The following is a 16935-nucleotide window of genomic DNA, read 5'->3' as shown; positions in this document are numbered from 1 at the left end:
AACTTAAAAATGTGCTTGTATTTAATGGTTATCGATGTCCTAGGTTTGGAAACAAACTTCATTGCAAATTATTGTCTTGCAAAGGAATAATTAAAAAAACATCAAAATTTACCCTTACAGCATGACATTTTTTTCCAAAATCTAATTACTGTAGGTCATAGAACAGTAATGAAGTATATATGTTACAGAAATGTTAAGCCCATGGTTTGGATCTCTAGAGTTCAAACATCATGCATCAATTCAGGTTTATCATTTTTATCATGTATATAAATGTATTTAGTATCAACTTGACAACCATTATTTTTATTGATGTTGCAATTTAAATTATGCAAATTTCAATATGTAAATGACATGAAAATAGTATTCCTTATGCATATTAAGGAAATTTTGATTCTTAGCTTTAATTTGATACCAAATTTGTTACGATTAAACCTATTTGAAGTTTTGGGAGTCTATCCTGTTTTGCTTGGAACTGCCCTTAGACTTGTTGCGGCTGACAAAATTCCTTAGTTATATATGCTAATTACATGAAATTGCACTTAATTAAGTCCATTCAACTCCCAAATTTCAAGTTAAGTACAGTATTGCTCGCTTCAAGCTAACTCCAAAGAGCTAGAATCGTCTTGTAGTACCTCCTACTCAATATACCTCCTTAAGAGAGGTATTGTAAATTTCATTTAAATGCACAGGCCAAAATTATGTCTAATTGTAATTATGAGGCAAGAATTTTCAGTTGGCAGCAATTAAAGTGCTCTCATTTATTCATTTACACCATGATGTAGTAGCTGAAGTTTGGTTCAATTGTGTGGCTTATATGTGTGTGTGTGGGGGGGGGGGGGGGCATTTATGAAATGAGTTTTTGAAAGCTTTTTGATGGCCACTTGAGGTCAACAGAGGCTGTTCTGAAAATTCAGTAAACGCTCTCTCAAACTGGAAGTATGGTCAATGTTGTGAATTGTGATAGCGACAAGTAGAAGCTGCTCATGCATGGATATGGTATAGAAGAGCACTATGTTTTGCTTTAGTTTCATCCCACATGTTGTCACAGCTTGTATTAGACTATTATATATATTATATATTATTATTTCTATCAATAAGAATTTTCGATTGAAATTTAAAAACCAAGGAATCTTTAACTATAGCTTTCTCCTCACTGCGATTTCACGTCAAAAGATTTGATTAAGACCCCTGTTCACATTTCTGTTTCTAATATGCAAAACCAAAAATAAGAACCTTTGAAGTGTACAAAGACTATAGGGGGAATTCCGCGAGACCGAAGGTCCGCGAGACCGAAGGTCCGCGAGACCGAAATTGAAAAAAGGTCCGCGAGACCGAAATTGAAAAAAGGTCCGCGAGACCGAAGTTACAAAAAGGTCCGCGAGTCCGAAGTTACAGAAAGGTCACATTGCCGAAAACCAGAAGCATTTTTTTGTGTTTGTGCTACAAAATGTACAAATGTTCGGAAGTTAAATTATAAAATTTATTATGAGGAAATTGTGTCAATTGTTAAGGGCTGAGGTTAAAAGTTGACCCCTAATTAACTTCGGTCTCGCGGAACTTCGGTCTCGAGGACCTTTTTTTAATTTCAGTCTCGTGGACCTTTTTTAAATTTCGGTCTCGTGGACCTTTTTTTCATTTCGGTCTCGCGGACCTTTCTTTAATTTCGGTCTCGCGGACCTTTTTTTCATTTCGGTCTCGTGGACCTTCGGTCTCGCGGACCTTTTTAATTTCGGTCTCGCGGACCTTCGGTCTCGCGGACCTTCTGTCTCGCGGACCTTCTGTCTCGTGGACTGTAATCAGACTATATAATGCAAGCTGTTGTGATACAAATTAAGACAAATTTGAGAACCCCCAAAAAAGACTTCACTATACAGTGTTTACTGTACCTGTTGTACACATGCAGTGACATGCTTCATACAACTGCCATATTTTACCATGAATATCACAGTATGCCTGCAGTTAATTGTGTACAATTACCTGTATAAAGACATTTTTTCCAATGTTAAGTAGCTCCATATACTGCATACATGATACAACTAAATATAGTGGGCCTTAGATATTGCATGTACAGTAGTACGGATATACTGTATATACTGGAATCCTCTTCTGCAGAAAAAAGCCAATGTGAACCCCAAAGGTCAAATTGTCTGCCCTTCTTGGTAACTGTTTCTCTATATTTGCATACCTTTAAGGTCACATTTTCTTGACTTTAGTGGTAATGGGTCCTGTGGGAGAATCAAAAGACACTGAGAGATTGTAGTTTACAGTTTACAGATTACAGTATGTGTATGGTGAGTAAAGAAGTGTAAAATATAACAATAAACTTTATTTTATTTACCCATGTTTTTTTTTTTAGGGTTTTGTAGTTCCCATATGTTTTCTGAATAGTTTTTCATTACAGTGTCTGGGGAGTATGCATACTGTACATGTGTTCATTAACTAAAATAACTGAATCATAGAGTCTGAGATTAGTAACTGTGGAAACAGTTTAGAAGAAGCTTCTAATTTGCAGGCCATTAGATTAATTTGAAAACTGTTTCAACTCTCTTTGGATAAAGACTGTTGGAGAACAATTGAAGGTAGTAGCTAAGTAATCTTGACTAATTATAATTAGTTGGCAAATGGACTGCATATATACATGCAGACTATTGATTCTGATATATAATTTCTCCAGTCACTTTCGCACTTGTTGGTACACATTTAAAGTTGGGAAAGAAATTACTTACCTAGAAATGTTCTCATATAAGAATTTCCACTGATTTCACTCTCTTGCCATACTAATCTATAATATAATGTTCAGTATTCAAGAAGTGTGTTAATTATAGATGTATTGCCACTTCACATCATTGGGCTGAATTTCAGTACAATTTTTTTTCCAGCATACTACAAAAATAACAGATCATCAATGTTGTTTCCTGTACTATCTAGGTTTTACAGTATGCCTTTGAATTATTTTAGTGGAAGGGAAAAAAGTATGAAGGTAAACTTCCTCTGAAGTTTTTGGCAGTCCTTGCATGCAGTAGCCATGGTTTACTTCCACCAGAGAGTTAGAGTGGGGGGGGGGGTGGGTGGCATGTGGTACACTAAACTGTACCATGCCCTATATTGTTCATTCCTGTTTGGTCTCACAGTTTAAAGATCACACAAGCATGTTGGCTATATATTATTATTGAAAACTATGGTTTCCAGTCAATATCTCAAGAGTTTTCCAGTCCTACAGTATCGTACAAGTTTGGGATAAATTTACTGTTGTATAGTGCTTATTATACTGTTATACAGTAGCCTTACAGTACATGAGAAAGGAGAGAAGCATGAGGGAAAGACATTTTCAGTGCTCAAGGGCATATATTGTAAACCCTTGTTAAGGAATACTACTTGAGAAAAATGTTAAGCTTTTTTGCAATTCTTTTTAAAAGGGTAAGTGCAAGCCCACGAATTATTCTTTTAACTATATGCAGGTTGGTCCAACATTTTCTGTGCTCGTTCGAGCCTACTGTTAATTCTAGTGGAAACTGACAAATTTGTTGCTTCTGCCTAGAATATAAAGCTGCCACCCTTAATGAGGGCTACTAATTGAGTATAGCCAAAAAGTACATGAAATTGGGGGTGGGGGGCACATGGACGACCAAATTTTCTGTGTTCAAGGGCATATCCTAAACCCCTGTTTAGGACTCCTAGTTGAGCAAAACTTAGCTCTTTTTTTTGGCAATTTGTTTTAAAAGGGTATATTCAACATGAAGTGCAAGACCAGGAATTATCCTTAAATGAACTAAATAGGTCGGCAGGTTGGTCCCACATTTTCTGCGCATATTAGATCGTACTGTAAATGTGTGTGGAAACTGACATTGTTGCTTCTGCCCAGTATATAAAGCTGCCACCCTTTATAAGGTCTACCAATTGAGTAGCCAAAAAGTACATGAAAGCGAAGTGGGGGGGGGGGGGGCACATGGGGGGAACCAAAATTTCTGTGTTCAAATCAAGGGCATATCCTAAACCCCTGTGGAGGGCGTTGTGGTCAAGTGGGCAGTGGACTTGCGTTCTAAGGATTACAGGTTCGAGCCCTGGCCAGATCATTACGTTGTGTCCTTGGGCAAGGCGCTTTATCTCCATTGCCTCTCTTCACACAGATGTATAAATGGGGACTTGCGAGGTAACTTGTAAATATAGTTGTTTGCGCCTGTTTTGGCTGCACCCTAAGGGAAGTCCTCCGGGGGACACATGGTTGTGGTGCACTGGGGTGCCCCAGGAGAGATAGATTGAATTGTACACACTTTGGTGTGTAGGTGTGACAAGTTACCAATGACCAGGGTTAGGTTGTAAAGTCGTGTGAGAAGGCCTCGGCCCTGAACAAGTCTGTAAACCTGAAAATTAAAATTAAAAACTTAGCTTTTTTTTTGGCAATTTGTTTTTAAAGGGTATATTCAACATGAAGACAAGACCAGGAATTATCCTTAAATGAACTAAATAGGTCGGCAGGTTGGTCCCACATTTTCTGCGCATATTAGATCGTACTGTAAATGTGTGTGGAAACTGACATTGTTGCTTCTGCCCAGTATATAAAGCTGCCACCCTTTATAAGGTCTACCAATTGAGTAGCCAAAAAGTACATGAAAGCGAAGTGGGGGGGGGGGCACATGGGGGGAACCAAAATTTCTGTGTTCAAATCAAGGGCATATCCTAAACCCCTGTGGAGGGCGTTGTGGTCAAGTGGGCAGTGGACTTGCGTTCTAAGGATTACAGGTTCGAGCCCTGGCCAGATCATTACGTTGTGTCCTTGGGCAAGGCGCTTTATCTCCATTGCCTCTCTTCACACAGATGTATAAATGGGGACTTGCGAGGTAACTTGTAAATATAGTTGTTTGCGCCCGTTTTGGCTGCACCCTAAGGGAAGTCCTCCGGGGGACACATGGTTGTGGTGCACTGGGGTGCCCCAGGAGAGATAGATTGAATTGTACACACTTTGGTGTGTAGGTGTGACAAGTTACCAATGACCAGGGTTAGGTTGTAAAGTCGTGTGAGAAGGCCTCGGCCCTGAACAAGTCTGTAAACCTGAAAATTAAAATTAAAAACTTAGCTTTTTTTTGGGCAATTTGTTTTTAAAGGGTATATTCAACATGAAGACAAGACCAGGAATTATCCTTAAATGAACTAAATAGGTTGGCAGGTTGGTCCCACATTTTCTACGCTTATTAGATCGTACTGTAATATGTGTGTGGAAACTGACATTGTTGCTTCTGCCGAGTATATAAAGCTGCCACCCATGATAAGGACTACTAATTGAGTAGCCAAAAAGTGCATAAAAGTGAGGGGTGGAGGGGCACACAGTTGCTTCTGCCCAGTATGAAATACATAACAAGCTGTCAACCCTGTTGAGGACTACTAATAACAAGAAATTTAGCCTTATTTCTTAAACAATTCTGTCGGGATATTAAACAGGAAGTGCTAGCCCAGGAATTATCTTTAACTATATATACAGCAGGTTATTTGACAAGTTGGTCCCACATTTTCTGTGCTCATTAGGACCTACTGTAAATGTTAGTGGGAACAGACATAATAGTTGCTTTCTGCCCATTATGTAGGACATATCAAGCTGCCACTCCTGTTAAGGACTTCTAATTGAGTAAAGCTAAGCTGCTTTTTGTAAAACAATTTTGTGGGAATGTAAAATATGAAAGGCCAGGAGTTATTCTTTGACCTTTACAGCAGGTTATTGGCAGGTTGCAGTCCCACATTTTCTGTGCTAATTAGGGCTTACTGTAAATGTTATTGGGAACAGACATAATAGTTGCTTTCTGCCCATTATGTAGTACATGTCAAGCTGCAACAGCTGTTAAAGACTACTAATTGAGTAAAGCTAAGCTGCTTTTTGTAAAACAGTTTTGTGGGATTAATATAAAATATGAAAGGCCAGGAGTTATTCTTTGACCTTTACAGCAGGTTATTGGCAGGTTGCAGTCCCACATTTTCTGTGCTAATTAGGGCTTACTGTAAATGTTATTGGGAACAGACATAATAGTTGCTTTCTGCCCATTATGTAGTACATGTCAAGCTGCAACAGCTGTTAAAGACTACTAATTGAGTAAAGCTAAGCTGCTTTTTGTAAAACAGTTTTGTGGGATTAATATAAAATATGAAAGGCCAGGAGTTATTCTTTGACCTTTACAGCAGGTTATTGGCAGGTTGCAGTCCCACATTTTCTGTGCTAATTAGGGCTTACTGTAAATGTTATTGGGAACAGACATAATAGTTGCTTTCTGCCCATTATGTAGTACATGTCAAGCTGCAACAGCTGTTAAAGACTACTAATTGAGTAAAGCTAAGCTGCTTTTTGTAAAACAGTTTTGTGGGATTAATATAAAATATGAAAGGCCAGGAGTTATTCTTTGACCTTTACAGCAGGTTATTGGCAGGTTGGTCCCACATTTCCCGTGCTCATTGGGGCCTACTGTTAATGTTATTGGGAACAGACATAATAGTTGCTTTCTGCCGGTTATGTAGTACATGTCAAGCTGCAACTCCTGTTAAGGACTACTTATTGAGTAAAGCTAAGCCACCGTTTTTGTAAAACAATTTTGTGGGATTAATATAATGTATGAAAGGCCAGGAGTTATTCTTTGACCTTTACAGCAGGTTATTGGCAGGTTGGTCCCACATTTTCTGTGCTCATTTGAGCCTACTGTAAGTTTTAGTGAAAACTGACTATATTGTTGCTTCTGCCCAGTATGAATACAAATAAAGCTGCTATCCTTGTTGAGGACTACTAATAGAAAAAAAACTTATTATTATTATTTCTTAAAAAGTACTGTGGGTATATAAAACAGGAAGTGCTAGGCCAGGAATAATCTTTTACTATATATACAGTACAGCAGGTTATTTGGCAGGTTGGTCCCACATTTTCTGTGCTCATTAGGGCCTGTACTGTAAATGATAGTGGGAACAGACATAAACAGTTGCTTCTACCCAGTATGTACAAAGCTGCAACCCCTGTTATAACTATACTAATGGAGTAAAACTAAGCAGATTTTAATTGTAAATCAATTCGGTGGGGATATAAAACAAGAAGTGCAAGTTAGCCATGATTATCTTTAACTATATATATATATATATATATATATAATCTAATCTAATCTATATCAACTAAGCAAATTTTATATGTAAAACAATTCGATGGGGATATAAAACAAGAAGTGCAAGTTAGCTTTGATTTATCCTTTTAACCAACAACAGGTTGGTCCCACATTTTCTGTGCTCATTGAAGCCTATACTGTAAATGAAAGGGGTAACAGACAACACAGTTGCTTCTGCCCAGTATGAAATATATAAAAAGCTGTCAGCCTTATTGAGGACTACTAATCGAAAAAAAACTTAGTATTTCTTAAACAATTCTGTGGGGTTATAAAACAGGATATGCTAGGCCAGGAATTATCTTTAACTATATACATAACTTTAACTATATATATATATATATATATATATATATATATATATAAATATATATCCAGCTTTAGGAATCACAAATGATTTTCGAGTTGGTTAGCATCATGTTTGATCTCTAGAGTAAGGCAAACTATGTCACCACGAACAGAACTAGTATTGGTCGATACAGGTGTCAAACGCCTACAGTAGACCTTAGCATTACGACCTTCCTTACCTGTTTCAAACCTCTGGACATACAATCAGCGTCCATGGCCTAGTTGGTTAGGGTGTCCCCGTTGAAAACGTAATGTGAAGGAAAATCCAGAACAGTGAAAAAACTTCGAGCCTCCACCGGGATTCGAACCCGGGCCTCCCATTTTAAATATGTATGTATATATATATATATATAATTATATATATATATATATATATATATATATATATATATATATAGTTGGTTGGTCCCACATTTTCTGTGCTCATTTGAGCCTATTGTAAATGTTAGTGCAAACTGACAACATTGTTGATTCTGCCCAGTATAAATACATATAAAGCTGCTATCCTTGTTGAGCACTACTAATAGAAAAAAACTTTAGCATTATTTCTTAAAAAGTTCTTTTAACCAAACAGCAGTTATTCTGATGTATCAATTAAACAGAGAAATACTTCGAATTAGAATACCTTGATGCCAAGTTTGTTGTGCATGAAAAGGTATTAGTTCAAACTCAAACTGAATGAAAAGTGAACTACTGTGGTCAATTTGTCAAATTATATGCAGTGTAGACTGAAAGATAAGGACAACTGTGAAAAATTGAAAATGTTCTTTTCCTAACATATTTACAGTTCCTTAACTTGACACATCTGAATGGCTAAAGGAGGATAGGTAGTTATGAGAGATAAATGTGTTCCTTACTTTCTGTACAGTATTCCTCCAATTTATTGAGCTGGGACGTCGACTTAAGAAAAATTCATATATATACCGTTTTTTCTGCCGATTAAAGAAATTTCTGTTGGAAATTGCTATTGCTGAGGCAGTTTTCTTGGGAAAATATTCGCAGGATGAATATCTATTGCTGATTTCGGGGGAAACAGTACAGAAACTTATGTATAATTTATCTTTCAACTACCAAAGCTCCTTTAATTTCTGTCTTAGAGACAGAGACTCGGTTTTTGTGTTCATTAGATGGTATGTTCCACAAAGGAGTTAATCCTGCATTTTGGGATTGGTACCCAAACCTTTTGAAAGGTCTGCTTTTGGTCCCAGACATGTTGGAACAGCATGATTTGTGGTCCCACATATTGGGTGTGATTCCACAAATTTAGTTTGAAACATGTTTTATCGGGTCCCACAAATGATGTTTCTCAGGTGTGTTTTTTTGGTCCCACAATTTGGTCTGGTCCCACAAATGATGTTTCTCAGGTGTGTTTTTTTGGTCCCACAATTTGGTCTGGTCCCACAAATGATGTTTCTCAGGTGTGTTTTTTTGGTCCCACAATTTGGTCTGGTCCCACAAATAATGTTTCTTAGGTGTGTTTTTGTGGTCCCACATATTTGGACTGGTCCCACAAAGGTGTGTTTTTAAGGTCCCACACATAAGGTGTACATTCTGGTCCCACAAATCAGGTCCAACAATTGTTGATGCAAAAAAACGTACCAAGTTACTGGTCTCAATATTATTGTGGAGGTGAGTATGCGTGTGTGTGTGTGTTTAAGGTTAACCTGAACGCAACAACAACTTCATATATATATCTGAAGCCCAGGATGTAAGTTTTTTTAAGCCAAGTGAGTGACTTCTTTTGGTTTCTAGAGAGAATAACATGCAGACATGAACCATGTGCGAATGGTGGAGAATGCGAAGATGTCGGCATCAATGACAGTTTCCAGTGTATTTGTCCTGAAGGATTCATTGGAGATCTTTGTGAAGGTCAGTAGCAAGAATACCTACTTCATTCAAATAATTTGAAAGGTATGTTTACATGAACACTGGAAGCCATTAGATTAACATTCTAGAAAATAACATGTCAGGGCAATTAGTTTGAAAATTCTTGCTCAGATCCTACTCAGACCCACTTCTGTTAACCGCCAGGTAGAAAAGAAATCATACATTGCTATCATTTTGGCAGCATTTACACTTCTCTCTTACGCAAACTCACTGAAACAAACATTGGTTTTTACTTTGGCTTGATATGTATTATTTGTACTTCTGAAGATTTTGATAGAAATATTTGGTAACCGTTTAATAGCTAGGGGCCTAAAATGTGTGTAAGTCTGATCATCTATTCGTGTGCCAGCTGTACTTTACATGTAATGTAATTTGGAAAGTTTGTGTAAAACAGCCTCATGGTTGGTCTCCTACTTTCCATTTCCGTTATATTCATTTTCTGAGCTATTTCATGAATTTGTTTCAGTTCTTTCTCCTTGCTCTTCTGATCCTTGCCAAAATGGAGCTACTTGCACCGATGGATCATTTGGAAACTACACTTGTGAGTGTGCTCCTGGCTTTGAAGGCAAAAACTGTGGTAAGTATCATATAATGCAAAATCTGCTTGAAAATTGGAAGAAAAAAGCTGGGATATGATTTAGAAAAATAGAAAAGACAAACTGATTATAAATAATCTTTAAAAGACATTATTTTCACTTTTAGAGAGCATTCTAAGCATTAAACACATCTTTCATTGAACCAACTTTAATGATGTTATGTTCCATATATATACGAGTGAACCACGATAAACATACAAGTATGGTACGTCACTATTCAGGGCGAATCAAGAAGCAGTGGTGAGTGGGGAGGTAGGGGAGAGGGATAAGGGTTGAAGAAACACCAGTGTTTTCACTTAAAAAGTAAACTATTTGGTGTGGCACCTTAAATGAAGTGGTAAACATAGAAAATCTTTGATCTATGCTTTTAAATAAATTGTGAAAGGTTATAAATTGTTTAAAGCAATGGCTATAACAGTTGTTGATATATTGTGTATTTTTACACATACTGAATGTGTCTTTTTCATTGCAGAACCAGCCCCATGTTTCTCTGAGCCTTGTAAAAATGGTGGCATTTGTGTGGATGGAGAACTGAGAGAATACACCTGTGAATGTCCTGCTGGCTTTGAAGGTCACAACTGTGAAATTGGTGGGTGATATGAAAGTATTTTGAAAACAGCAAAATATGGGTAGTAAATGACATTTGTTATCTTGTAGATAGGACAACAATGTATGTATGCGTGTATGTATGTGTGTATGTATGTATGTATGAATGTATATATATTTATATATATATATATTGTTTTTTCACTGTTTTTGATTTTCCAACTTATTGCGATTTTCATTTCTATATATATATATATATATATATATATAAACATATTTATATATATATATACATATTTATATATATATATATATATATATATATATATATATATATATATATATATATATATATATATATATATATATATATGGGAATGTAAATACAAAAATAAAAATTAACACATCAGCAAAATTCTACTTCACTTCCTGTTTCGCCCTTTGCGACTTATCAGGGGAAGGTAAGAATCTGGGCCCGAACCTTTTCGTCAAAGAGTGAAATCCTTACCACTTGAGCACAGTAATTCTACTGGTGTGTGATTGCGTATAAACAGGCTTTGTATCACTCTCAGTGAGGGTGTATAAGCAAAGTGTTGCGATTTTACAGAGTGCACCCCAGGTGCTTTTTGAATCTGAAAATTTACACAAAATTATCATCTTTTATCGGCTAGCCAAAGGTAACATCCAATTGTGCAAAATGATAAATGACATTTTTTTACTAACCTTAACATATACCAGCTGTTTAGAGAAATAAGTTGGGTTATATAAGACATTTAAAATAATTTGATGACATTTTCTTACTAACCTTGGCATACACCAGCTGTTTAGAAAAATAAGTTGGGTTTAAGATATTTATTATAATTTGATGGCATTTTCTTACTAACCTTGGCATATACCAGCTGTTTAGAAAAATAAGTTGGGTAATAAGACATTTATTTTAATTTGATTTCTGTCATCTTCTCTGTCAACTCTCACAGGGCTGCTTCTTTTTTCTGAGAAAGTTCAAAATGACAATGAAACAGGTGTTTGTTGCTCAGGCAGGGTGCCACTTGGTCTAGAGATAAAGAGTTCAGTAAGGATATCAAACCCCGGGCTAAATTTTGTTGTTGTTAAAAAGGGCAGTTATCTGAAGCCTAGTTTGGCATTGGTCTGTTTCTTCTAGATGGTTACCTCGTTTGTGTGTCGCTCAACGTCCGGGTTTTGTAAGTGGATCATTCATGTTCTGTACATAATTAGTGTCCGACTAATAGTATAGTCGTCCGTTTTGCCAAAGTGAATCTTTGTTTTTTCTCTATGTTTGGTCTGGTACTTTTGTCAGCTGTTGTTGTGATGAAATTGTTTTGGAGCTTAATAGTTCATTCATAGTTGGGTCATAATGTCCTTGTTCTGCATCCAAGTAGCACTTGAACATGTGACCCTACAGTACGTGTCATCCCTGTGGGTCTCATGAATCTCCAAAAGTGCTAAAAAGAGGTCGCATCCCGTCCTTAATAGCTGTTTATCAATAAAACCTTTACTGATTGCAAACTATTTTTCAGTCTTGACTTCAGTGTGCTCATATTCATTCCTATTCCCAAGCGTGCGCTGTGAACTAGGTTTTGTAGAATTTCTGACCGCATTTATTTTTTGGGGACTATGTATAGGTTCTGTTTTCTTGTGTAAAGAGTCTTCGATCTACAAATGTGCCCCAACGCCATGGTACCACCCCCCCCCCCCCCCACGCACATAACATTTCGCAAGGTTGCCTGAAAACGACAGCTAACACCCTTAAATATAAAAAGTATTCAAATTGGAGGATAACAAATTTACGCCTTTACCAAGACGTCAATATTACATTACTACCAAAACCTAAACATTACACCTCTACCAAGACCACAACATGACACCTCTACCAAGACTTCAACATTGAACCTCTTCCAAGGCCACAAGATTACACTTCTACCAAGGCCACAACATTACACCTCTACCAAGACTACAACATAACACCTCTACCAAAACCACAACCACAACATTACACCTCTACCAAGGCCACGGCATTACACCTCTACCAAGGCCACAACATTACACCTCTACCCATATTACACCATTTTACACCTCTACAAAGGCCACAAAATGACTCCTCTACCAAGACCACAACACGATACCTCTACCAAGGCCACAACATTACACCTCTACCAAGGCCACAACATAGCACCTCTACCAAGGCCACAACATTACACCTCTACCAAAACCACAGCATTAGACCTCTTCCAAGCCACAACATAGCACCTCTACCAAGTCCACAACATTACACCTCTACCCAGATCACACCATTTTACGCCTCTTCCAAGACCACAACATGACATCTCTACAAAGACCACAACATTACACCTCTACCAAGACCTCAACATTACACCTCTACCAAGACCACAACATCTGCCGTTCACCAAGATGAAGGTGAAGATTGGAATCGCCAAGCAAAGTGTTTGAATACCAGGGCTGTATTAAAAAGGTACTTCAAACTATATTCTAGAGCCTTGAACTTCAAACTAGATAGGAAAGATCAATCAGGTTGGAGCAAAAAATCCATTGAAATTGGTTGAGATCAAAAGTCAATTGAAGTCAAAGTCTGAACACCTTGTAAACAGATACAGTATAAAATTCAGCTTGGTTGAACTTTACTCTTGGTATGTAGATCTAGCTGTTGAAATTGGTGCATGTCAAAGGTCATTTGAGTTTAAGTCTGAAAGCCTGGTTAAGATAATAACTGGAAAAGTTCAACTAGGTTCAATTTGATACTTGATAGGTAAATCCCCATTTTTGAGTACCAGAAATCTATTGAAATTGGTGAGTACCGGAAATCTATTTAAATTGGTGAAGGTCAGTTAAGTTCAACATAGACCAAAGTCATAAACCTTGTTTAAAACACTTAAAACACAACAGTTTAAGAGGATACACTTCTTACTTGATATAAAGCAGTTTTGTATGCATTAAGACAAGAACCTAACTGATCATTTGAAGTTTGTATTGGTCAACACTTAATCATACTTGTATGCAGTCTAACTGTTCAATGTTTGTATACAAACTTTGGCAAGGAATCACTAGGGTAATTGGGTTTGTGATTTGAAAACACTAAATTCTCTACTATTATAAAAAAGGTTCAAATTGGTGGGGGGAAATAAATTACGCCTCTACCAAGACCACAACATTTCACCTCTGTAAATAAATATCTCTGTGTGGGAAATTCCTTTTTATAGTGCCACAATAAAAATGCTTGGTGAAGTTTGAACATGAGTAACCATTGTCTGACTTCCGGCATATTTTGGGAGGGGGGTGAGTGGGGATAATGAGGACATTTAATAAATGTTAACATCGAAACTGTTGAATGTATGCTATTTGTTGATAAAGTAGACCACCATGCATCGTTTGTGTCAAGTAACATGTGAAAGAATTTTTCTCTCAGAAGGGGTATGTGTGAATGAAATAATCTGCTATGTCTTTTGGTTATTTTTAGCTGTTGGAAAGAATATAACTTGTTCTTTTATTGGTTATGCTTTCGTTGGTTTCCTTGATCAGTACTTATTATATCTCTCTTTTCCTTCTCTCTTTCAAATATTTACAGCTCTGCAATGTCAGTGTAACTTGCGGGTGGAGCCTCAACACTTAACCTTCGACGGAAAAGAGTTCACATACCAGGGACAATGTGAATACACCTTAGCGCAGGACACAGCCGAGGAGGCTACATATTCAGGCCTGGCTACTTTGAATTTGATTGGACGTTACCACAAGGAATCATTAGGTCAATTGGCATTGTGATTTGAAAACACCTAACTCTCTGCTATTGTTTCTCAAATTATAAAAGGATTCAAATTGGATGGTAAAATAAATAACGCCTCTATAAGACTACAGCATTACACCTCTACCAAGACCACAACATAACACCTCTACCAAGACCACAACATGGGCACCTCTATCAATAAATATCTCAGTGTGGGAAATTCCATTAAAAGTGACACTATAGAAATGCCAGTTGAACTTTTAGCATGGGTAACCATTGTCTGACTTCCTGCATACTTTTTTTTTAGAGAGGGTGGTGAGGGGGGGGGGGGGAGGAATGAGGAGATTTATAAATTTAAATCATTTGAACTGTTGACTGTATGCTAAAAAAAACTCACATAGCAACAGCGTTGTGTTTGACAGGTGTTGATATGTTGCTTGGTAGACTACCAAGCATCATTGGTGTCAAGTTACAGGTTAAATCATTTTCTTTGTCAGAATGGGTTTGTGTGAATGGAATACTCTGCTATTAGTATTATTTCGGGGGGCTATCGGAAAGAATATAACGTGTTCTTTTATTGGTTCTGCTTTCGTTGGTTTCCTTGATCAGTACTTATTATATCTCTTTTTCTCTTCTCTCTTTCATATATGTACAGCTCTCAAATGTCAGTGTATCTTGTGGGTGGAGCCTCACCACTTAACCTTCGACGGACAAGAGTTCACATTCCAGGGAGAATGTGAATACATCTTAGCGCAGCACACAGCCGAGCAGGCTACAGACTCAGGCCTGGCTACTTTTAATTTGATTGGACGTTACCACAAGGAGCGTCCCAACGACAAGATTAGTCTGTTGAATTACATCAGATTAGAAATGAGTGGGAAAGACTTCAAAATGCATAACCAAATTTTGTACATCGACGGAGAACAGGTCGCCACTCCTTACAAAGATCTGGACATTTCTATTAATCTCTTGCCTGATGGCGCCTTTGTAAGTGTTGTGTCATCACTTTTATGGGAAGATGGAGTGGGTGAGGGAGTGTGGGGGGTGGGGAGTAAAGATTCACTTTCAAATTAGATTACACAAAATAATACTAGTCAAATGCAGTGAATGGTGGCATTGTTCAATTAGTCCCTTAATATGATAATATTTTGGTAGTCACAGGTTCTCACAAAAATAGTCCAAGAAATGTGTAGAGCAATAATTTAAAAACCAGAAACCATACAGTGGGTTTGCGTTTTACCATATTTAGAAATGTGTTTATTCTTTGAGCTCCTAGAATTCCTAATGAAAATTGTTTATTTTGGGGATAGAAGGTGGGAGCTATGGGAGGGTTGTTGCGGTAAGAAGAGAAAATTTGTGGTGAAACCTAAAACCCAAAGTTTTGTTTTGATTAAGGTGAGGATGAGAAGGTTAATGGAAGTATGAACTTATAAAATTTACCCTAGTAGATTTATTAGTGGATATGAAATTACTTCGAAGAAGTGTTTTCATGTGAAATTTCATCTAGTTCAGAAAGAAATTTCTCTTGGCTTTGGAATATTAAAGTTGTCTAGATAGTTGTTACTCTACGCAGTTCTGAATTCCATCCTAAATGGTAATTTGACGTTTTAAAATCAAAGGAGCCGATGTATCTTTTACCAGTAGAGAATTAAAGTGATTAGTATATAAGAACTGGGCATTCATTAATTATTATTAATTAATTATTAATTATTATTGACCGGTAAGACTTTAGAGCTTAATGGTACTTTGTTGATTGAGAAGATAATTTTGTTTCACACAGAGAAATACTAAGTACCCAACCGTGAAAATACTTTGCTCCGAAAATTAAGTTACAGTCAAATATTTTCTTGAAGCTGACATGGAAATGTGTGAGCAATTATAATCATGCGTGACCATGTATTTATTGTTAGGTGCTTAACATTGCTTTAATGATTCACCCTCATTCGGGCAAAAGATTTGTATTTTCTGTTCTCCTAGATACTCGTCACTAGCTTCGGCTTGATGGTTAATTTCAAAGACACGACGGCTACTATAAACCTCAGCCCCATCTACAGCCAGAACGTGGACGGGCTGTGTGGCAACTGTGACGGATTGAGCGAAAACGACTGCGAAGGAACTGTAAGTGCTGTTTATCTTTAATTCTTTTTGCCAAATGTTTCAGCTGCTACTAATCATATTTATGGAGTGTTAGCTCAGTGTTGGCTCAGTGGTTAACGCCGGTGTCTTTCAATAATAAGGTCCTGAGTTCGAGTGACTCCTTAATTAAATGTATGTCGTCCAGTTACAGGGTTGTAGACTATTGACAATTCATAATCATGGACGTTAATTATGATTCTAAAGTCAGCTTGCGACTTTGATAAGCCAATGATGGCTTCTCCGCGAGTTCCTTCTTGCAGGAGGATCTAAAATACTCACATACATACAAACGTATTTAACATACACGTAAGAAAAATCCATCCATACATCTGCATCGTATCCAAACCCAAAAATGTCAAATGGAATTATGCAAAGTAGTTAGTTAATTGGCACCAGTCCGGAATAGGAAAGAACATATTCACTTGTTTTATTTTTAATGAATCGTTTATTCAAGACCTTCTCTATAGATTCCATTCATTGAAGTGCCCAATTTTAATCGAATCCTAATCTAATGAACCTAACAACCAACAAGGAGCCTTCT

At 37.1% G+C, this 16935-nt stretch overlaps 1 protein-coding gene across 3 annotated transcripts in view; it reads left to right on the top strand.

Annotated features, from left to right (window-relative positions):
- The window catches only part of LOC139975368 (IgGFc-binding protein-like), a 128070-nt gene that overhangs the window by 32551 nt on the left and 78584 nt on the right, over nucleotides 1-16935 (top strand). For all 3 annotated transcript variants that reach the window (XM_071983265.1, XM_071983266.1, XM_071983268.1), the window contains 6 exons: nucleotides 9225-9341; nucleotides 9826-9936; nucleotides 10428-10544; nucleotides 14103-14279; nucleotides 14914-15245; nucleotides 16236-16376. In XM_071983265.1, coding sequence (XP_071839366.1) covers nucleotides 9225-9341; nucleotides 9826-9936; nucleotides 10428-10544; nucleotides 14103-14279; nucleotides 14914-15245; nucleotides 16236-16376 — 995 coding nt within the window. The remainder of the gene's footprint in view (nucleotides 1-9224; nucleotides 9342-9825; nucleotides 9937-10427; nucleotides 10545-14102; nucleotides 14280-14913; nucleotides 15246-16235; nucleotides 16377-16935) is intronic.

Source organism: Apostichopus japonicus, chromosome 10 (assembly GCF_037975245.1).
Source record: "Apostichopus japonicus isolate 1M-3 chromosome 10, ASM3797524v1, whole genome shotgun sequence".
Taxonomy (NCBI): Eukaryota; Metazoa; Echinodermata; class Holothuroidea; order Aspidochirotida; family Stichopodidae; genus Apostichopus; species Apostichopus japonicus.
The sequence above is the reverse complement of the archived record's forward strand: the minus strand, read 5'-3'. Positions and strand labels throughout refer to the sequence as shown.